Below are 23,161 nucleotides of genomic sequence, written 5' to 3'. Positions count from 1 at the left end.
TGCATGCCAGCACGCATGCAGGCACATGGGAAAAACTACTTAGGGTCTCACTAACCTGAGTGCTCTGCTTCTACCGGCGCTCCACTAAGGCAGCAGAGTCTGATTACCTCGCTCTGAGGTTGCGTAACTTTTATAAACTCAGGTTTGTACACACCCCGGTCAGCATTTGCTAAGTGGGATCTCTACACCGGCAGAGTTGCACCCACAAAGTAGAAATGTGAGAAGGGTCTGTAGGGACGCAGGTGAAAGAAATGTGTAGAAATGTGCTGCTGGATATCAGCTTGTTTATCAGTCCCTGCGCACAATGTGTGCTCATTCATTAACCCGGCGGTAACCCTGCTGTAAGATTTCCTGAAAGATGCAAAGCACCGAGGCTCATCCCACAACAAAACATTTCAGGAATTCATGTACTCTGGAGATATCTGGAGTAAGATTCAAATATCTAAAACGCAGTGGGATTTCCCTGCAAACACAGCAAGCTCTTGCTAAAAATGCGATGCCCTTGTTATTTTACTGAGTGGGTAGTTTGAAGAAATTGGTAATTTCCTTGAAATCAGAAAAATATGTAGCTGATGTTATGTGAGGACACGCTATGAAACATCAATCGAGTTAACAGGAAGGCGATTGCCTATTTTGGTTCCAGCCAGCATAGATTTTTGTGTTTTCATTTTTCCCTCTTTCCCTCCAAGCATCTGTGCTCAACACAAACATTTGATTTGATGATTACATCCAAGTTCAGCAGAATCTTCTTTCTGTTACAAAATACCCATTGTTAGAAGCTGAGGTCAGGTTAAGAGGCAAGACTTTTGACTAATTTTTCCCTTCCCCATCTCTGCCTGATGCTGTTGGCTTAGGCAGCACCTTTCACATGGCACCCCTGGCAGCAGTAAGAGGTGGGATGACTTGGAGTATTAACCTGAGTAGCCAGCTCAGGATAGTGGACACAGCTCGTGTGTCGCCCCTGAGCTATTTTAGTGTATTTGAGGTTAAAGTGAAGAGATCTGGCAGCTCATGAGAGGAAGCATCTGGTTCTGCATGCAAAGGGATGAGTCTGAGTCTTGTCCTAGACTCCACCTGGCAGCCGTGCTGCAACTGATCCGTAAACGTTTGCTGATCCAGCAGTCAATGGAGCTGATGTGTGTACAACAGTACTCACACCTCCAGCTGTGTGCTGTTGGATGTAGTATTCTCAGCTTGATTGTGACTCCTTTTTTACTAAAACCTTGCGCAACACCTATGAAGTGTATTCAATTTTCTACTCTAATTGCATTAACGTTGTAATCGCCAGTTTGGATATAGAATGGAATGTGATGTCAGTAGAGTCCACATGTGTGCCTCCAGGGCTAATCTAGCACTTTACATGTGTTTTTCTTGTTATTGTGATGTTATTGTAGTTATGATGGTGTTTTGCATTCTGGTATTAATGAGTAATCAGCACCTTATTGCGCTGGGCATCAACAAAGACATAAGACTGTCCTCATCCCTGAGACATGGCAAACTAAATAGAGGCACTTTTTTTAAGGAATTGTGAGGAAGAGTGTAATAATAGCAACTGAGTCTGGAGGCTCCAGAGCTGTAAGAAAGGAAATTGGAGATGATGCCTTTCAGAGATGCACGAGCAGCTTCTGAATATGCATTATGCCTTCTTTCTGTCCTTTACCAAAATATGTGGAAGGACTTCTGTGGTAAAGAGTACAAATTCCACACTGTAACAGAGAAATATAAATGCATTCTGTGGGGTTAGGAAAAATTAAAAAAATTTAGGAGGCCCCTTTTAATATGGGGTGAAGTGGGATTTTGTTGTCTCTATTTTCCTATATAGATTGCATCCAGTCACAATTGTGCTTTTGATACCTGGCATCACAAATTGAGTTTTGATATCTTCTGTGGCATGAAAATGTTACCAGCTTAGCCAAATTGTCATGCATTCTGTGTTTTATTCTTGTTACAGAACCAGATTTCCCGAAGTTTTAAATGTGCAAAGTAGATGGTATCTAGTTTTCTGAGTAATTTTAACCATTTTCCCCCATCTGAGTGTAACAGGTGCCCTTATTAATGCACCTGTCTTTCATTCACTCTGGCCTCAACAATAATGTATTAGAAGTTGGCTTTTAAACCAGAGGCTGAAAGAAGCGGTTGTGTAGATAGGGCTTTCCTGCCATACTCTTGCTCTCTCTCCTCTCTCCATGCATGAATCTCCATTGCCTTCTTCTGTTGTTTTTTTTTTTTTTTTGTCTTTTTGACACACTGATCCTTTCAGTGGACATTGTGAAATTTGGGTAGCCCAAGTTAGTTTCCATGTCATTATTTCTTTAAGCTGTAATATCTGCTAAGTCATTGGCCAGTTTGACGCAAAGCTGCACAATTAAAAACAATCATGTAAAGTTGGTGTACCATTGGTATTCTAAACATCACAAAGTTTACAGCGCAAAACAAACTGCACAGTTGGCTGAAGGGAAATGAACCTCATTCTTTGGTCAGGATTGCATCATATTCTGTTTTTTCAGTCACTAGGCTTTAAAATTCATTCCTCCAAACAACTGTTATACAAGCTAGAACTATTTGATTACAGATACTGCAGCCATTATCTTTCAAATCCAAGGAACAGAGTGTATTTGAAAGAACTTCATCGAACTGAAGAGTTAATCTCTGCCAATGACGCTGGAATCGAACAAGTAACATCTAAATTCTGGATGAAAAACTGAACTAGATATTCTCAAAGAAGAACAGGGTCAGGCAGCACTTAAGAAGCATTCCAATGTGTTTATTTCCATGTGTACCAAATCAGACTTCAAGAAACAAAATAGCTCCACCATGACCACACCTGAATGTTCTGGTTACAAGCCAATTTGTTGCATAAGGCAAAAATATTTTTTCTCTGGGACTTCCATTCATTCAGATGTATTTGATTTTCTTCCAGTTAAATTATCATTTAAATCCCTTTGTCATTTGGGTATGGTTTTGTTTAACTTCATTTTGTTAATTTCCAGCATTATGCTTATTTTTACTCTGTGTCTTGTAATCATTGAACCGCAGTATTATCTTACTATTTTGTAAACTCAGCTAAAAAAAATTCAGAAATTAAGACCAGCATAATCTTTTGTTAAAACAAAAAGAACCTGCACAGAGTAAAAGAGCATCATCCAATGAATTAAGGAATGCATCTTGAAACCAGTATAGTTTGTCTTGAGTTAAAGGGTAAAAATAGTATGAACTCATGCTTTGGCAATATTTGAAAACAGGAGCATTGGAAATGGGATGTTGGTCTTGTACAGCCCTATATTTAGGCTCTGACTGTAAATTCTGGCCTCACAGTTTGCAGTGGGTTAAATGTCAACACTGACTACAGAGAGCTAATATTCAAGGAGTGGCTGTGGAAGTGAATCCAATTATCAGGCTTCAAACCTCAAGATTTAATGAAAAGCAATTATACTTTCCTGGTCATCACAACACCTGCAGTTTTCCTGATTGATCACTGTTTTCCAAACAATTGTTTTGTCTTATCTATTGAATTTCTATCACCAAATCAATACCATTTCAATTTTTGTCATCTTTAGGCATGGATTTTGCTTTTATACTGAAGGATCTTTCATCCTGAAAGCTGGCAGCAACGTAGGAAACAGGATACAGAGCATCACTGAGAGAACGGCTGTAATAGAGGGCAAAAATAAGGTATGATTTCTAGGAGCACATAATCTTTCTGTGTGACAGCATGTGTTGAAAAGACACTGTAAGATGCTATCAAGGTAACAGAGAAGAAGCCAGCATTTTTATATTGTTTATATTTGGGGACCTGCATACATGCAGGTAAGCTTCATACTTGGTATTTATCTGCTGAGTATATTTTTTTCTGGAGACAGTCAAATTAAGGTAAGTGACATGCCAAGAGTGTGTATCTGTGAGATTCACTGTATCTGCTCTCTTATTCATGGTCTGAAGTACCTTGGGGTACCTCAGGAGCCGAGGGCAGGGTTCCAGGCCATCTTTGCCTCATTTTGTGCAATTGCACAATTTTTTTTTTCATGTTGTTTTTCCTATGAGAATTGAAGTATTTACTCTCATTAGTCAGTTTATTCACAGATATGGTCCTAGATCATTAGATGGCCAAGTCTTTCTTGGAATAAATTCTGAAGAGCCAAAAGAATCCAGATTATGGAAGCAAAGTTTAAGAGAGGTCTCAGTCAGAGACAGCAAGATGGGATTTAGATTTATCCCAGCAGTATTAACCATCTAAATTTAGGTGTTAGTCCAAGTCAAGCATCCTTTTATGGGTCATGGGGAGATGCAGATCATTCTGAAGGGTGTGTGGGCCTGTAGTCTGTTGGTGTCTAATGTGGAAGAGAAAGCCAAGGAGATTAACTTGCCAAAGGCTAAGGACGCTTGTCCATCAGTTAAAGCCTCAAGTCAAGGATATCCTAGATCAACTTCGCTTCCCTGGGATAGACATGAGACTGATTTGGTGTAGTTGGGTGGCCTGTGCTACAGAAGAGCTCATGACACTCTTACAGAGTCTGTTTTCACAGGCTAGCTTGGTTTGTGGCAGTAATAGTTAAAGAGGTTATAAATTTTAAAGCCTGTCTTACTCCAGGTCTTTCATTTGTAATGACACCAAAATACTTTTTGTAATCCTAAGGGCACTGGGGTTATAGGTCTCTTTTCCTTGATGGCTGCCTTCAGTTTCCTGCATATGAAAATGGGTATAAACTGTAGTTATTCTCATGTCAAGGCCCTTTCACACACCGCAGAATAAACAGGGTTTTACGAGCAGCCAAGAATCAGATCTGGGACTGCATTTTTGCCGGCTGTTATATTATTTAGAAAGTATCACAGGTGTTCATGGCATCATTCCAGCGTGTGGGAACAGGCTGGATCCCAGTGAGGCATTTGCTCTATTTAGCTGTCCAGCTCTACATGCCTAAAGATCAAGGCAAAGATGGGAGCAAAGAGTTTCCTAGGGTACACTCTCATAGGAAAGCACATGAAAAATGAAACATAAGGAGGGATTTGAAGGTCGAAAGGGAAATCATTTCAGGCACAGGAAGACACAGTCTATTCCACAGGGGGAATGATGAACAAGATGATGAGAATCAATTCTTTTCCAGCAGTCATACACCTGTGCTATGTGTGTAGTCCTACCTGTCCACACGGTGCAGAAGGAGCTGTCTAATGACCACATCTCATTCTCCTTGCGTACCATGCATTTTGGAGACAGTGGAAAAGGAGTGACTAAAATGTCAACTTCCAGTCAACAGCAAATAAATTCCTCCCTGGAGGAAGATGCTAATAATGGCTCATTGCGGCAGAACTGCAAGTCTTTGGCAAGTAGCCCTTTTCAAAAATGTGCCCAGAAATTAACCAAGGGATGGTCTCTGCACGGAAGGATTTCCAGTGAAACTTATTGGTCCTCCCCAGTATTCCTTGTCTTTTTGCTCCTTAGTTCGACTAAGAAAGCCCTACCTTGCTTTGTTTTATTCCTCCTGGACCCTATGGGGAGGGGGAGGTTAGTGAAACAACCTCTGTACTCAGCTTTTTCACAGCTTTTCTAAAGTTCCTCTATTTCTGCTGCTCTTCCGTAGCTTTTCAAGCACAGCTGGATGGCTATTGTAAGTAAAAAAAATGCTCTCTAAGCTCAGGCTCCTGGCCAAGCTGAGGGCTGCATGATCAGTGCACACGCAGCTGCTCTAGAGCATCCAGGATAGTTCTTTTAAATCCATGGGAGTCTGTGGCTTTTCACTCTTCGCAGCCCAAGACTCACTCTCAGTCTCTCTGGGCAAACTCAAAGAGACAATTCAGACAGAAACCTTGCCCATCTGCAGCGATATTGTCAGAGTGTTAATAGCACTGTGCTCACTGAATGCAGCATGTCACCACAAGAGTCTCTCTGATGGACTGCTACTGTGAACAGTTCTATTCCTGCAAGCAGCTGTGAACAGCTCTCTGAGGCACTCCCACATCGGTGGTGCCCTGCTAAATAAACAGTGTCTACCCCACTTCCACATCCCAACACAGCAAGCGTGGTAAAAAACAATCTCAGAGCTCAATGGAAGCAACAAAGATGTAGGAGACAAAGAGGTAGGAAATGAATGAAGAAACTCAGAAAGTTTCACATTTGGGTTAGCATGAAAGGAGAAATGCGTGTGGTCACAGGATGAGATTATTGTAAGCAAGGGAAGAGATGAACAAGGAATGATCAACAGGTTTCTTTAGTGATTAAGGTAGCCATTTTCACCTTCCTAAAGACGTAGTGCCAGTTCCATAGGCTTCCTATATGTGCAACATCTAAGTGCCAACCTGTGGTAGGTTGGTTGTTTGTCTGTGGTTATCCAGGTAGCCACAAGTATATTCTAAAGTTGAAAAACCTCAAGCCCTGTGCCTGTGCAGTTAAAATAGTGCAGGAAGCCTGCATTACATTATTCTTTGATGACAGAGAAGCTGTGACAACGGTGTTTTAGTAACATTTCCGCTAAAGCCTCTCTAAGCGGACATTAAGAAACTTGAGTGGTACAATGGAAGAACTTCGTAACCTAAGCCGTAATACTTAATCATAAGACAACTCTTGAAGTGATTTAATTCCCCCACCCAATGTTTTAATTTTCTTTTTTTTTTTTTTTGGGACATTTCAGTGACTTCCTACAAAGTCACGCTATTCTTAGGCCTATTGTGTAAACAGGTCCCAGACACTCTCCTGTTGTTCAGCTACTAACACCCATCACTTCTCAGCGTTCCCAGCTAAAGCTGGCTGCTGCGTCTATCCGAGGGCCAGCGCTGATTATTATTCTGAGCATGGTCAGTGTTCATTAGAGTGTCAGTCCGTGAATGACCTGCAGTAATAAGGTACAAAGAGCTGGTGCGTTCATTGTGCCAGTGCATGCAATTGGTAGCAGCGCATGCATTCAGCACGTTCTGTCCCGGGTGTGCAGACACACACTGGCTTATCAACAGCTTTGAAAGCACTTGGTACTCCTTGTACAGGGCTACAAGGGACAGCGCACTGTAGGAGAGGCCAGCAAGGATCCTGGGCATGCGGCATGTGCCGAAGACCACTAAGAAGGCAAGCTCAGATGAGGGAAAGCAAAAAGTGCGGGCCAAGAAGAAAGGATTATAAATCCAAGGGAAGGAGACAGTAGACAGGAAGGCAGTTGAGTACAAGGAAAATTTGGAGAGAGTGAGACAAAACCCTCTTGGTTTTGGGAACGAACGTATTGAGAACCTGAAATGGAACAGAATGTCCCTGACTGCCTCATGCCTCTGCTGCTAGCAAATGTTGGAGTACCACTGACCAAGAGCATGTACCACGAAAGCTGGGTCTGTGTCACAGGGTATGCCTCCAGGTATTGTGTATAAAGGGTAAAAATGCATGAAGCTGGAGCTTACCATGCACATATGTAGGTGTGTCTCTGTGAAAAAGTCTATATATATGTATGTATGTATGTATTTATGGCTCTCTTTTCCACTGCATGAATACCAACTGACACAGGTTTTTAGTGATTACAGCACTCGTGAGTGACAAAGCCACTCGACTTCATGGAAAATGGAACATAACGGCCCTGTAACCTGATTCTGTAAGACAAAATTTAGACTCACCCTTGTGAATCTCTAGTTTGGCTGGCAAAGATCTGGCTGCCAATAAAAATCTTTGGGTCAGCCTGACTGGTGATAATTTTAAGAGTAACACTCCAAAGTGAGGTGCTAGATAGTCAAAAGAGTCAATCTTTCCTGGACATGACTGATAAACATAATCATGCAGAATAGAGGGGTTCCATCTTTCTTGAATCTTCTATGACAATCTCTAAACCTCTACCTCTTTTCTGAGTTCCAGCATTACTGGTGAGATGAAACGTGCTGTGTCTGTTCTCAGTCCTGCCACGTGCCAGCTGTGGCCAGTACATCTGTGCAGATTGGCCATCTGGAGCCCAAAGAGGAAGGGAAAGCTGTTTAGCTCCCTACAGCAGCATTTTGATCTTTCTCTTCTACCCAACATCTGGTTTTCATGACATGCATGAGATCTCATGGGCTTTGAGTTGTCAATAAGTTTTGGTTGAAACTGGACAATGGATTCAAAAATTACTAAGCACATGGCAGGGGAGAGGATGCTGGCAGACAGATGGACAGGCTGGCAGACAGATGAACATACGGACAGTATGATCTTCCTCAGAACCCAGACTAAAAATAGCAGTGGGAGTGCCACTTGCCTCTCTTCAGCACATTGTAACTTCTCCTGGAGCCTTCCTGAGTGCTACTAGAATTGCTGTCAACACTTTTAAGTGAATCTTTGGGAGGTACCAGCAAAGCCAAGCCCTTGGTGAGATTAAAACCAGCAGAACTTGGGGCTTGTTGCTGCCGAGCTGCGAGGTAGCAGAGGGAAAACACAGCTCTGCTTGATGTACAGCAGCAACTCATAGAGATTCTCCTGTCTGACCCCAGGGGGAAAGCGGGTTCTCTCCTGCTCATTCTCATGTCCTCCTGCTCTGGATATTTTGGTGTTTCTTCCATGGTGGTCTTGAAGGTGAAACCTGTTGGCCAGATGTTTTGCACTGATGCTCCTTGCCAACATGTGAGGCATGCAGATCGTACGTCTTTGGCAAAAACAGACTAATCCAGCAGTGCATTGTCGATATTTAGATATGGATATTTCTAATTTATATTCCTTTAGACAAAGATAAATGCAAGGGTGCAAAGAGAGCATATTTTCATTTTTCCCCTTTTTTTTTTTTTTTTTTTTTTTTTTTTTTTTTTTAACCAATAGCTCTTCTTAAAAGCATGACTAGAAGGGAATCAGCAATAAGTGACAGACTTGCACTAACCCGCTCTATGTTGAAAGGGCAGTATTTTGCTTTTTAAATACATGGACTGTTTCAAGAGGTCAGGGCAGCAATCTCTGAACAGAGCAAGTTCACGTCAGTGTCTGCAGAGGCCTTCTGGGAGTCACATAAGAGCCAGGTTGCCAAACATTTTCTGAAAACTTCTTTTCCTTCTCTGCCATCAGCTGGAGTGCTGGGAATCCTCTATCTCAGCTACTCTGAGAAAAGAGAAATTTGAGCAGACCCTCCAGGGGAAAGACCAGCCCACCATGGCTCCAAGAGTAATGATCATGTCAGCTGCCTTGCATTCTCTTTGTCTCCCCAGTCTTTTCCTCATCAGTTTCCACCACAAACAAATCTGTAAATTCCTCTTCCATCTCTTAGGATTTCTGCCTTATGCCTCTTTTATTTGCCCAGCAAAGCAGCAGCAGTAGAGGACTTACTTCCCTAGCCCCTGGCTTTGAGATTAGCCTGTAACATGGTGCTTCAGCTGAGATGATGAGAGTAGAAAAAAGGCATAAAAGGCCAAAACTTTGGTGGTAAATGGGGTTTGTGGACAGATAAAGCTCAATATATTGAGTGTGCCGGAAGGGATTTGCCTGTTCTGTCTGATCATGCCAACTCAATTTAGACTTTCTGTATATAACGTCATTGCAAATCCAGGGCCTGAAACTCCCTGTTGTGATGCCAGATGATACAAAATAGCAAAAACTTTTGCTTCTTTTGCAGCAATAGCTGTACAGAGGAACCATGCTGCACAAACTGATCTCAAACAGCCATCGTTTCTCCATAAACAGCATGCCAGGCTTTGTTTTGTACACACTGCTTCTCTGGTGGGTTTTGGCTGGCATCCACAATGAAAAACACAGATTGCACCACTGGAGGGCTCACAAACTATTTAAAGAGATGTTATCTTATCCTTGTGACTAATTTATAAACTAAAAGATTTACACAGAGATGTGTTGTCTCTAAAATATTCTGCTCTGTTGCAAAGTCAGTCTTGGTTCCTCCTAGACACCGTGGCTTTCTCTGCCTTAGTCAAGTAAAAACACCAGCGTGTGCTCTCTGGCACTAACGCCTCCTGTGCTCACAGCATTTATTTCCCTTGCTTTCCAAAGAGCCATTGCCTGCATGGGGGTTGCCTGTTGGAAATGATCCTTGGCCCATGCTGAAGAATTACTTGGGACAGTGAAAGTTGATCAAAACCAAAACACTGCTGGGGGGAAAAGCTGGCAGTTTAAATCACTGGCTTTCAATGCCGATGAATGTTCTCTCAGGCAATTTTATACACAAGAAAAGGCATCATCTGTAAGTCACTGCAGTCATACTTCTTTAGCATAACCCTATGCACCATCCTCAGCATGATAAAAGTAACCATCTCATCACAGTAGGCTGAAGCAAAAAAATTCAAGATAGTATGCACAATTTTTCATTAAAAAGTAATACCTAATGACGTAAGGACAAAACACAGTCTGATACTTCCAAAACCTTTTCAGACCTTTGGCATAGGTGTGGGAGGAGTAGTCAGCGTGTGTTTTTCAGGCTCAGAAATGCTCTGCCTTTGTGTAGAGTAGAGGCAGGTGTCCTGGAGTCAGGGAGCAAGAACTTCATTCTCCTTCACTGTGCATGTTAGATCACAGTTGCCTCCTGGGAAAAGTTGGTGAGGTGACACCAACTAACAGAAAAAAGTCTACTTTTTGGTGGAAAATCTGGGATGGCAGAAGCAGTTTTTAACCACCCACATTAGCTTTCTGTGGTAGATATTGTGGGGCTTCCTTCTGGTCTTAAGTGTTGATAAAACAGATGCAGGAATCCCGGTGCTGTGTTCCGTGTCCATACTTTAAAAAAATATGTTTAGAACCTGGAAGAAATTCAAAGATAATGACAAAGTATGGACAGGGCTGGGCCTGCCCTTTGTATTTAGAAATTTGTAGAGGTCAGCCTACTGAATTAAGCAAAGCAGGATGATTTTTTTTCTAAGGGCTGTAATTATCTATCTGGTATTACTGACCCTCTTTCATCTCACAGAAGATACAGAAAGGTAGTTTATAAAATTTATAGCTAGAAATATTATGTCGTGTGTTAGCAGACAGGTTGTTGGCTGCTGAGACAATTTTATAGGGTAGAGGTGCTGTTAGCATTACATGTAGTGAATTTACCCTAGCAAAGCCTCCTAAAACAAATAAGTCAAAACCAAATTATTTGCCTTAATAGTGTTAACTTGAGTAGTAAGAAAAGTAATAGACTCTTTCTACTAAAGAATGATTTTGGGAAACGGGAATATCTATGTCATTTAGGGGCTCAACAGGAGTTTGGGAGTAGCTATGGATTCTCCCAGCAGGAGACAAAAGCAGAGCAATGTTCAGTCAGTGTTTATGTGAAAAACATAGATAACTGGTCCTTATTTATTCCTGCCTCATCCTCTTTTGCTTGTCTCTGGACTCCAGCAATCAAGCAGACTTAAAAGAATGTATTAATTGCACAGAACTTATTTTTAAGATTTACAGAAAAGCCAAAAAATTCCAAACAGTGGAATTCTGAAGCCCCACAATTTCCTTTCATCACCGTTCCAGTTCTGCCCGTAACTCCAGCCAAACCATGTTTTACAGAACAAGTAAAATGGCAACAGAAAGACAGAAAATTAAGCTAGCAAGTTGTAACTGGGAGCACATGACGCTGATGAAGACCATATCCATGCCTCATGTCCCAGCTCCATAACAGAATGACACGTCACTTGTTTCTGCATAACTTTCCTCTTCTGCTTAGTGCTCAAGCCATTAGACCATGGCTTTACATCACCCTAAGATGTATAACTCTTATTATTACAGTGGTTTTTATGTTTCTAAGGGCACATTAGGTGTTTTGGATCCCTGGACTTTCAAGGTCTTACCTTTCAAGTCATATAACTCTGAGAAAATATTTAGTGTACTGGACCTCTTAAGATTGTGATAGAATATAACATAAATAAAACTGACATATTATTATTTAATAATAGAAATATTAAGTCCAAGAACAGAAAATAGTACAAAAGAAGATGGGTAAACATCCTTTCTTCCTGTCTCACCTGACACGTATGTGGGAAAAAGAAAGAAATTAAATGAGCTTAGTGCCAAATTGAGCTACTTTTTTCCCCCAGGATTATCCAAACGCCTTGAGGCATGTCTCACCTATTCCCTTTGCAGTCTGGCTCTCCTACAGGCTGCTTATCTCCTTGTGTGAAACACACTGTGTCGTGCTTCATGTCTTGTACCTTACCATTACATCACCAGCAAGTGATAAATCAATCTGAGGGACACATTCGAGTATTTTTGGTTGTGATCGCTTTGATGATATAAGGGTCACCCAAGGAGCATGTTTCCTGTTATTCTTCTATCCTTTGCAAAACTTTACATGGTGACATCTCCTTTAAATAGCCCCAGAGGTGCCCATCACTGAAGGAATGGAAAGAGTGGATCATGGGATTGCCAATAGGAAAAAGAGAAGGCAAGCTTTAACTTGGCTCTTGAGCCAATGAGAACTAAAGCTCTTCTTTCTTTTGCAGACTGCTAGCACTCTCGTTGTAGCTGAAGCCAAATCCTCAGGAATCTACAGCTGTGTGGCATCCAATAAAGTGGGAAAATCTGAAAGAAATGTCAGTTTTATTGTAACAGGTAAGATCTTCTCCTCCATACAGTCAAACATGTTTACTGATCCTGGAATTATAACAGCTAGGCTGTTGTGGCTTTTTAATATACCACTATTTCAGAATTGCTGTAATGTATGCACTTGTAAGCTCATGCCATGCTTTTGGGTTATGCTGGTAGGTTTCATAGCAGCTGGTTTGGATTTCTACGGTCAACAAATTGGTGAATGACTCATTCCTCCCTCAGGTATTGAGCATGACACAAATTACTCACAAATACAGCAGTGAGTAATTCCCCGTTTTGGTTCATCTCTGCAGTCATTTTGTACATGAAATTTTAGTGTATTTTCGCCCACCAAGTAAGCCAGCTTCACCTGTGACATTGACAGTGTCTACAGCCTCATTCTGCTGCCCAGAAGGATATCTCACAACACAGTGTCTAGAACAGTGCCAGTGTCTGCAGGCAGCGTGGTGGTAGAGATGTCTGGGGTACCCCTCACAGATCTCAGGGACGATGACAACTCATAGGTGGAAAAGTGTCAGGATACATACAAACGACAGAGTTTTCTTTCCTCTTCTGAGAAAGACAGCCTGGAATGTCATTTGCACCATGGCACTGAGAATTCTTATCATGGTATCTTCACGTATGCTTTCTGTTATTTTTGCATTATGAGATGTGTTTGGAGTGTTCACAAACAAATGACTTAATGTTTTACTTCAGGAATTACTGAAAAAGCCCACAATGTGTTTTTGGGAATAACTACTGCCTTATTCAGCAACATAAAGTCTGCACACTCATTTACAAAGGATTTGTTTTCTGTCAAAAGCTTTGTTTTGTTTATAAGACGGTAGTTTTATAAACTTGGGCTGTTGGCAATTTTCAGGGTAGATCATTAAAAAAATACAATTCATTTGAAAATATGGGAAAAAGCAAAAAGGTTAAAATATTTAGATGCTTTAATCCCCAATAATAATCTCTGGGGTTTTTATGTTGTCATTCTCTTGCTTATAATTCTGATGAGTGATTTTAGTGAAACTCATTCTATTTCTATTCTGAGAGATATCAAAAGAGAATAGACACACACTCACTGGATATGGTTTAAAAAAAAAAAAAAGGGATAAGCAACTTCAAAAAATGTTCCCTCTCCCAAATATTTTTAAAATATTCTGACTAGCTGAATAGAATACCAAGTTGGAAGGGGCCTCAAGGATCATCTGGTCCAACCTGTCTTGGGAAAAGCACAGCATCTTGTCCAGATGGATCTTTCCCTGGGGAGATTATTCCAATGAGTGATTGTCCGCATCATGAAAAATTTCTTCTTGTGTCCAATCAGAACCTCCCCAGGAGTAACTTGTACCCATTAACCCTTACATTTTCCATGTGTCTCCTTGTAAAATAGGAGTCTCCAGTTTCTTTGTAGCCACCCTTTAAATACTGGAATTTGTTGATAAAGACTCCTCTAAGCCCTTCCTCAAAGCTGAACACACACAGTTCTCTAAGCCTCTCCTCATATGGCAGACTTCCCCGTCCTCTGATCACCTTTGTGGCACCTCTCTGGACCCTTTCCAGACTTTCCACATCTGTTTTGTATAGAAGGGACCCAAACTGAATGCAGTTTTCTGGATGTGGCCTGGCAAGTTCTGAGTAGAGTGTAATGACGTCTTTTTCTCTGCTGGAGATGCCCTTGCTGGTGCCACCCAGCAGCCTCTTGACTTTTTTTTTGCCACAGCAACACCCTGTTCATTCATGCTGAGGTTGTTGTCCACCACAGGTCCCTTTCCACGCAGCTGGTCTATCTGCCCATCTGAGTAGATCTGTTGATCCAGATGAACTGGTTTTGTGCTTCCAGTAGAGCGCCCCTTCCACTAGCTGGTAAAAGAGAAGGAAAGATAGCTTGGGCACCAATACCTTTCTCCGGCACCTCCCAGATTTTGTAGTCTTCCTGGAATCTGCCCAGATTCCATCTGGCTTCCATCCAGCTTGTGATACCACTCCTGCCCACACAGAAGAGTAGCAATGAGTAGTAGTCAGTGCTCTTGACAAGTTGTGGCACTATCTCACCAAGATTTCAGGCCTTAGCTACCAGAAGGCAGCATAATTCCCTGTCATGCCAGCACACGGGCACCCCTGCAAGCGCTCGTCATTTCTTTTTTAGGTATCCACTGTTGTGCTGCTCACGCAGTTTCACCTGGCAGACTTTGTTAGTGGGTGTCTACAGCTGTTAAAGATCCATGTCATAGCGCACTTTCACATTTAGAAAGTGCCAGTTATCTATAAATACAGAAAATTCGTAAGAAGCCTGAGAAGTATAAACAGATAAGTGACACATAAGCAGGTTGTTTGTTAAAGTACAGAAACAAGAAAAATATTTCCACGTTCTATTAATGGAAGTGACAAGAACCTTTACCACCTTGAAGATGACTCTCGTCCCCACTCTCAGTTTTGCTTTCATCCTTATCATTACATTGTGCGTGTTTGGACTGAAAGCTGAACACCACATAGCTCTCCATAAATTAGCATGCCAATGATAGTTTCGTCTTTGTGTGGGTACTTCACATGAAACTTTGAGAAGTCATTGAGAATCATTCCCAGAGAATGCTGCTCTTTAAAGATGCTGCAAGATGCTGAATTTGGCCTTCTCTTACTCTTGCTCCTCAGTTTTCTCTATATGACATGGAAGTTCCTGAAACCAAATGAAGCTGTACTTTGATGGACCCCATTCATTGTATCCAAGCCTCCCTTTCAAAGTTTTGATGGTGGTTTCAAGTATTTTAGTGCAGTGACATGAAGGAATTAATTTTCCTACTTAGACCTAACATTCCCACATCATAACCAAGGATGGAAGGAAATCCTTCTCCTTGCATGAGAACGTGCAGAATGTTATGACTTTCCTTTGAAGAATCTTATATTGGCTGTTGCTCAGAAAGAGGACTATCAGCTTTATCATGGCTTGAAGTTTCTTAACATCTTGACTGGTGGCAAACATTCCTCATAGGGTAGTGAAGTTGAAATATATTTGTCCTATGAGCTCCTGGAGCTGAGCACCTCACTTGTGTGACATGGAAAGTCCTGATCATCCTCTGACACTAGCATTGATTGAAAGCAGTGTAAACAACACTGGTTTTCATCCCTACAAAAATCCGGTTACTCTCACCATAACTCTCCTCCATCAGGCTGAGACCAGACTGGTGTGGCTGGGTACAGCTTGTGTTTCACATCGAGAAACAAACATGTCCAGAATGTGCTGAAAAATGCACTGAGGGAGTAAAAACCTGAGTGTCTCAAATGCTGATGGATGTGAACAGGACACTGCAAAGTATTTCCTTCTGATGAGTCCAAAACCAATACTTCAGGTTTTGTGTGACAGCTTAGGGCTAGTTTATCTTAGGTTGTTGAGTCTGCTGGCGCCATTTGAAGTCAGCCTGAGCCACACAAATGTGTCTAAAACGAAGAAAAGTGTCTAAGCAGGAGGGGATGATTCCTTGTAGGAAAAGGAGCTGCTGCCCTCTGTAGAAGGGACATGACAGAAATTACTCCAAAGAGCAGATGGAGACAAAGCCTGCTCTTAACAGGAAGATCCCTTTCCTTGAAGGCAATCTCCCTCAGCTCTTGTCCTGGGGGTGAGAAAATGCACGTACTCCAGTGAAGTGCCTGCAGTGCTGTGAAGGGTGTCTTTCTTGTAGGCAGAAACCATTAGGAAGGTGCTCGAAGGCAGAACGTGTCACAGCAGCCCTAGTTCGGAGTTGACAAGTTCTGCTCCTTCAGGGAAAGGGAAACATGAGGAAATTAGTGCCAACAGAGGGAACCCAGGAATAACAAGCACTTTCTTTAGTTACTGTAAATATCATTATTTCTGGGCTTAAAGTGAAGCCTGCCCATCTTTTTGTAGAAAGTTTGACAGTGATACACATGATTTTATACACTGTGCCTGAGGGTGTTTGACACGAAGACCATGGGCTGTGAAGTAGCTTTCCTATGGCTTCTGACAGAGGAAGGGCATTTTTGGTGTATTGTCACTGACTTAGCTCTAAAAGCAAATCGTTGTTCAAGACTCAAAAGTAGCCGTGAAGCTTATATAAAAGCAATGTAGAAAGGTGATTTCTGAAAGCTCTCCTGCTCACTGGTATGGAAGCAGTGTCTGTAACAACACCTTTATGCCAAATTTAATTGTATTAGCACCCTTTCCTCCAGCCTGCCCCTTTCCCTACATTTTGGGCTGTTTTGTTGGCACACAGCAGGCCCATGGGTGTGTTTGCAATTACAGAGGGTGAAACAGGAACAGCTCTGCCTTATCTCCCTGGTTTCCCAATGTCACTAATCGCATTTTATTTTGAGATTCCTGATGGTGCTTGGCAAAGATAAACAAAATCTTCCATCAGGAAACCTGGGAGCTATTTCCACAGGAAGCTTCAAATCACTAAAGTAAATAAAACCCTTTTACATTATTCCCAGCCATGTTATTTAGCTAGCCTAAGCCTGTAACAATTGGTGAGAGGTGTCATATATTAGGAGACTCGTAGCCTTTAAACAAATGATTCTTTTGGAATCCTGTGCATTTTGCTTCTGTCCCTAGATTTATTCAGAAAATAGTCTCCACAGAGGGCACATTGAGGAAGAGCTCCAGACCTGATAACATAAAAGTAGCTGTAACTATTATTCTGTTGGCATGCTATCCTTTTAAGCTAAAAATAGTTCATGTGCTTCAGTCCCCAGGGATCTTTAGTTACATCTTAAGAGTTTTGCTTGGCTCTTCCTAGCTTTTACTGAGTACTGGCATCTGCAAAAGCAAAAATTACCGCTATTTCTAACCAATACCCTGGCTTTCCCAACACGCATTGGAACAATTTGAAATGTACTGTGAGTAAGATGCAGCATCTTCTTTCTTCCAAGTACTTATCCATATTCAAAATGTTGGACATTTGATTGTTTTTAAGTGTGTCTGAATGTAATGTTTTTTAACAAAATCAAGTATAGGAATTGCATCTAACTTAAAACTAACTTAAAGCTTATGGTTAGGTATCTAAGTCTAAGCTGATCATGTAGGATCTCTTCATAATTAAGCATGAGGGACCAGGATCTCTGGAATTTGACCCATCTTAAAGGCATGGTTTGCAGTGCCCTCTGGAGAAGCCTGTGTCACCCCATGAACTGTAAACTTTTGGCCACATACAGAACATAGAACATCTATATTCAAGTAGATGTCTACATTTTGGCAGCTGAGGCTAAATATGATGTATTCCATGTATAGAGATGTTTCATCTTAATAGCATTTCCAGTCAACATGTTCTTAATTGAGATTAGAATCTGGCACCACACACTCTTACATATCGAACAGGATCCTGATGGCAGTCACTCACAGATGAGTTCATTAAATTTGAAGATGTTCTTATAGCTTTGTTTGCCAGAGAGAAAAGTGGTATCTCGATGGAATGTAAGTGGAACAATTTAACCCCCAGGCTTTAAAACCCAGTCTGCTACTTTAGCGTCACTGTCTCCACTAGGCTGATCTTTGGAGTGCACACCTGAACTACAGCCGATGACAGGCACACACTCTGCTCCCACTGCAGGGGCACGATGAGTTCAACCAGCAGAAATCAGCCCTTTCCCTGAAAGGCATCTACTGTCAGGAGAAATTTCAATCCAGGACTAGCAGGAGCTCATTGACCCTCTGTTAACCACTCAGGGCTAGATGTGGAAGAGAGGACATTAAGGGGAATAACTGATGTCGGGCTTCCAATAGGCAGAAAGCATTAAGCAGATTATGCTCATGGTTCACCTGAGAGGCAAGGCAGCCCAGTTTGCAATGTGGGGATTCAGGGAGGAGTTTTCTGATGGATTGGTCAATCAATGAGAGAGGTTAATGAAAGAATATGTGGAATATTATTCACTTGGGAGGTACTTTTTACACATTCCTGATGAAGAGACATTAAACCTGAAGCAACACTGGTAAGAATTAACAGAATGGAAGACAGTGTTGAGTTGTTCATGATCTAAGAAACAAGAAAAGATGGTATAATTCTCCCTCATGAAAGAAGAAGCCATTCTTGGGATTTCAAGTCAAGTTTACGGCCAAGTGCCATAGCAATTAGTAGTGAAAGAACAATTGAAAATGGCCACAGTCAATGTCACTTGACCGAGAAGAAGGAAATGAGTTTATCAGAATATTGGCTACAAATAAACCAAGAGAGGTTGCATTCTCAGAGTAAAACTTGGAAGTGCTTTCTCTCAGGAACTTACTTCTACTTTCACTGAGGTCAGTGGTGTAAGTGCCTCGCCAGAGGGATGAGCCCCAGGTGGAGGCAGCTGGGAGGCAGCTGACACCACCACAGCTCTGCACCACTCCCCAGGGGGAGGAAGTTGCAAGTGACATTAAATAAACTGCAGAAAGGACCTTTTCAAGTAAGACTTTCTACCTTGTTGGCTAAAATACTCCTGCCTGAACCATCTGCCATGAAGTGAAAACTTAGCCCATGTCTACACTTAGTAAATTGTTAGTGCAACTATCCTTGGTTTCTCTCAGGTGAAAATATCTTTCACCCGTGTTAATGCCAAGCCATCTAAACAAAATATCTTCATCCTAGTGCTGGCCACCCAGGGCAGAGGGTACTGCTTTTGCTTACCTCTTGGGTGGCTGGTAGGCTTTAAATGCAGGGAGGATAAACACTTCTGTTTCAAGGGAAATCTCAGGACTTGAAGCATTTTTTATAAGAAATAGACATAATTTATCTGAATGCTTGTGAACAACAAGAAAACATGCATGATGAAATACAGTATTTTTATACTGCCCTCTTGAGATTCCATTTCTCTTATGCAGTTCACAAGCTGGAGCTGTGATCAGAATATTCCTCCTCTTTCATAGTCCCACTATGCTGTCTTTAAATAATTCTGCTTTTGGTACCTTCCTCCGGTCTGTCTTGGCACAACGTTTATACAAACTTATTTCTTCCAAGAGCAACTTCAGTTTACACCAACTCACATCTGAGGCCAAGCCTATCATAGGTCCAAGACAAATTATAAGAGTAGCTGGAGCTGAGTGTATGAAAGGAAGGATTACATGCCTGTGCAGGAAGACAATGACATTGATTAGTTCAGAGACTGCCTGATAAAGGGGAAAATATATGCTGCGTTAATTTTGGCTCAATAAACTAAAAAGTGTTCTTGACTTTTGACAGATGTACCAAGCGGATTCCATATTAATTTGGAAAAAATGCCCATTGAAGGAGAGAATTTGGTATTGTCCTGTTCAGCCAACAAATTCCTGTACAAAGACATTGCTTGGATTTTACCTAGGACAGTCAACAATCAGACGAAAGCAAAGAAATCTCACAACAGGGAATACTCCATCACCCTCACTCTGACCATCAAAAATGTTTCCCTGGCACACTCAGGCACCTATGCCTGCCGAGCAAGGAACATATACACGGGGAAAGAAGTGCTTCAAAAGAAAGACGTTACTATCAGAGGTGAGCACTGCAACAAAAAGGCTGTTTACTCTCGGATCCTCAAATATAAAAGCACAAGGAGTGATTGTACAACACAAAGCAATGTAAAACATTAAAGGACTCATTAAACAGTAAGAGATGTCTCATATCATCTTGATTTTTTTATTACTGTTGCTACCTTTCAAGCCCTGAGGTGGTGCTCATTTCCCCATGGGTTGGAAATAGGAGGAATAGCAAACAAAATCCTAACGTGTGAGCTTCCAGTTCAGTTCAGACGGGTGTTTTCTGCTTTGAAAAGGCACATGGAAGCTGGGGTTTGGAAGATCCCCTGTGCTACATTTTACATGTCGCTATTTTTTTCTCTTGCTGTCTCCTACTGAGCAATAAGGAAAACTTTGGATCAATCTTTTCTTCCGCTTTGATATCGGCCTCATCAAAAATGTCAAAGCTGAATAAACTGATTAACTTTAAAAACTGCTGTTTTCAGTCAACAATGGACATTTAATAAGCTAACTTGAATGTGCAGAATGAGCACAATTCAGTTTGAGATTGACTGGACTACATATTTTTTATTTTAATCTGATCTTGATGGACTTATAAATATTACCTGCTGAGCAAGTTCTAATACTTATTTATTTGAAATTATTTTCTACACTAAAGTACATTAATCTTAAAAAAGTATCTTCTAAAAGAAGTATGCAGGGAAGAAATAAAAATGTTGATATAATGCACAGACCTATCATATCATTTATAATAATGATGATTTTACAACTGACAGGCATGAACCATGTTTCTCCAAATAAATCCAGGTAGACTTCCAGTTGCTGTGTTGGTCAATTTTTAAAGTCAGTTCTGCACTAATGTAAAAAACTACTGATAAAAGTGTGAGTGTTGCTTCTGGCCTGAAGATTCAGGAGTTTGTAATGTTGTAATTATTTTATTAAATGAAGAATGTTACACTAACATGACTGACAAGGTTTTACCCAGCACAGTTAGTTAATACATTTTTAAAATACAAATGAAAATTGAAGCCATTAAAACTATTCATTGCTTTTGGTATGCAAATGACAATTGGATTTATTATGGGGATTAAGAACCCGCAAAACTGCTGAAGGACAAATAAGGGCAACTTAAGAATTCCTTGTGAGCATTTCCCCTTTTCTTTTTCTTCGCCATGATTTTGTTATGAGTTGTTTCTGTGTGCTATAAATGCTGTATAAGGAAGAAGTTACTATTTTTAATAGATCTGATAACTTTATTTTTTTACAATACATAGCTTTTATTATTTTTTGGTTACATTTATGATCGATCATTTATATAGCATTTACATAAGCCATAACAAAACAGACCACAATGACCAAAATAGCTACAGCAAAGGAACAAAGTGGCTGTGTTTTTAAAATAGAGGGTGACAACATGACAGTTTCTTGCGCTTGGGAACTCACCAGACTATTTCCTCCTTTAGGTATCGAGACTGTGTCCCACGGCTAAACTTGCCTTTCACGTGGGAATTGCTTTTGTCAAGTGTGAAAGGGTAAACAATAGCATTTCCCCATAATGCCAGTTTCATGGAGCCTAAAATGCTTAGAAAACAATTGATAACCTGGAAGTTGTCAGAGTAAAGAAAAGAATAATCATTTATATCTTGAAATGTCACCTATAGCCCGCTTGTATACAGTAGTTCTTTTGTTCATTATTAGCGTGATGGCTCCCAGAAACAATGTGTTCTTGCAAAGGGATCAGGCTCTCTTTTTTTCCTAAAACATGCCTAAAATGCAAGTGAAGTCATTGGTGACGGCTTAAAAATGGAGCAAGCGCACTCTTTAGCATTTGCAATTCCTCAGAAGAACTACAATACAGAATCCCCTTTTTTCCTAGGGTGTTTTGTAGGAAGACATTTGATGGCAAGGTGGGCGGTGATGACAGGATATGATGAATTCTCCACGGCCTTGGGAGCCGAAGCACGATGATTTTTAGCAGCCAGTTGCCAGGCAATATGAGTTTGGGTCAAAAAAAAAAAAAAAAAAAAAAAAAAAAAAAAAAGAGAGATGTGGCAATTAGACTGTTATGTGGAATTGTTGTGCATTGCAATGGTGTATGTCACTGCTGAGTGGAGGTCCCACCAGCCTGGTCTCGACCAGCACTCAGAGGGCCATGCTGTGCAAGGATGTCATAACATCCCAATGTGGCTGTCCGTGTTGAAGGGCACAGAGAAATCTCACTGGAAACCTTTGAGGAAAGCAGTCCTTGGTGGTGGGATAAAAACTACTGATGTCACTTTTGATGTCCTTGGATGACTGGAGAATCTCATGGATTTGGAGAGTTTCTCTGCCTTCTATTGTGTAATATATTACTTAGGGAGAAAGGTGTGAATTATATTTCTTTTTTTTTTTTTTTTTTTTAATTGTCTAAAATAAAGCTTGTATTTATATTTTTGTATGGATTAATAAAAAACAAGTGAACATACAACATAATCATAACAAAGGGCAAAAATTGATGGAATGCAAATGTAAATCCGAAAATTAACGATGTAATTTTTTCCCTCTGTTTGTTTTTAAAAATGCAGATTTCCCCCCCCTACCACCCCCCGTCAGACAAGTACTCTGCCACCAGTGTCTTCTTCTCCCCTCTGTGACCCCCCTGTCATTCCCCTGGGCCAAATTCTGCCTACAATGAAGTTCCTCAGAGTAACTGAGAGCAGAGTTTGGCCAGCAAGGCATTATTTCTGGGCAAGCATGAAGGTTGGGGTCAGGGGACTGCCCTGGGCACTGAGCCCCACACTGTGCTGGTGGCCAGGCTAGCCCCTTGGCTTTGGAGTGAGCAGAGTGGGACACTGGAACCTGTCCCCCTTGGCTTCGCTGCAAAAAGGAATGGGAAAAAACAGATGGTTTGCAAAAGAGAGTAATCCTCAGGTTGATCAAGTCCTTGAAAAAATCAGCTGATTGTAGCAGAGAAAATACTGAAGATATGTGAATGATGGCTTAAGTTTTAAGCAAAACAGTTTTGCTTGATATGAAATCCCATCTTTAGTGTATGGCTGTAAACAAATTAAAATTAATCACAACCCACAGAACGTGTGATTTGCCTTTGTTGTGTCATCTTGTCCACCTTCATTTTGAATGTCTGGGCTGGGGTGTCTGTCAGGAACCATTGATAAAAGTGGAGTTCTCAGCACGCGTGTGTGCATGCCTCAGACCATACCTGCTCATAGCGGTGTGAAAAATGAGGGCTGAACAAAAATCAAGGCGAGGTGTCAAGGAGAAGAGGGCAGTCTTCTTGGCTGCAAGGCAGCTAT

At 41.2% G+C, this 23,161-nt stretch overlaps 1 protein-coding gene across 1 annotated transcript in view; it reads left to right on the top strand.

Annotated features, from left to right (window-relative positions):
* The window catches only part of FLT1 (fms related receptor tyrosine kinase 1), a 110,529-nt gene that overhangs the window by 49,320 nt on the left and 38,048 nt on the right, over positions 1-23,161 (top strand). The window contains exons 11-13 of the mRNA XM_040091065.1: positions 3,558-3,672; positions 12,343-12,451; positions 19,597-19,887. Of these exons, the coding sequence (XP_039946999.1) occupies positions 3,558-3,672; positions 12,343-12,451; positions 19,597-19,887 (515 nt within the window). The remainder of the gene's footprint in view (positions 1-3,557; positions 3,673-12,342; positions 12,452-19,596; positions 19,888-23,161) is intronic.

This window comes from Hirundo rustica, chromosome 2 (assembly GCF_015227805.2).
Source record: "Hirundo rustica isolate bHirRus1 chromosome 2, bHirRus1.pri.v3, whole genome shotgun sequence".
Classification (NCBI taxonomy): Eukaryota; Metazoa; Chordata; class Aves; order Passeriformes; family Hirundinidae; genus Hirundo; species Hirundo rustica.
The sequence above is the reverse complement of the archived record's forward strand: the minus strand, read 5'-3'. Positions and strand labels throughout refer to the sequence as shown.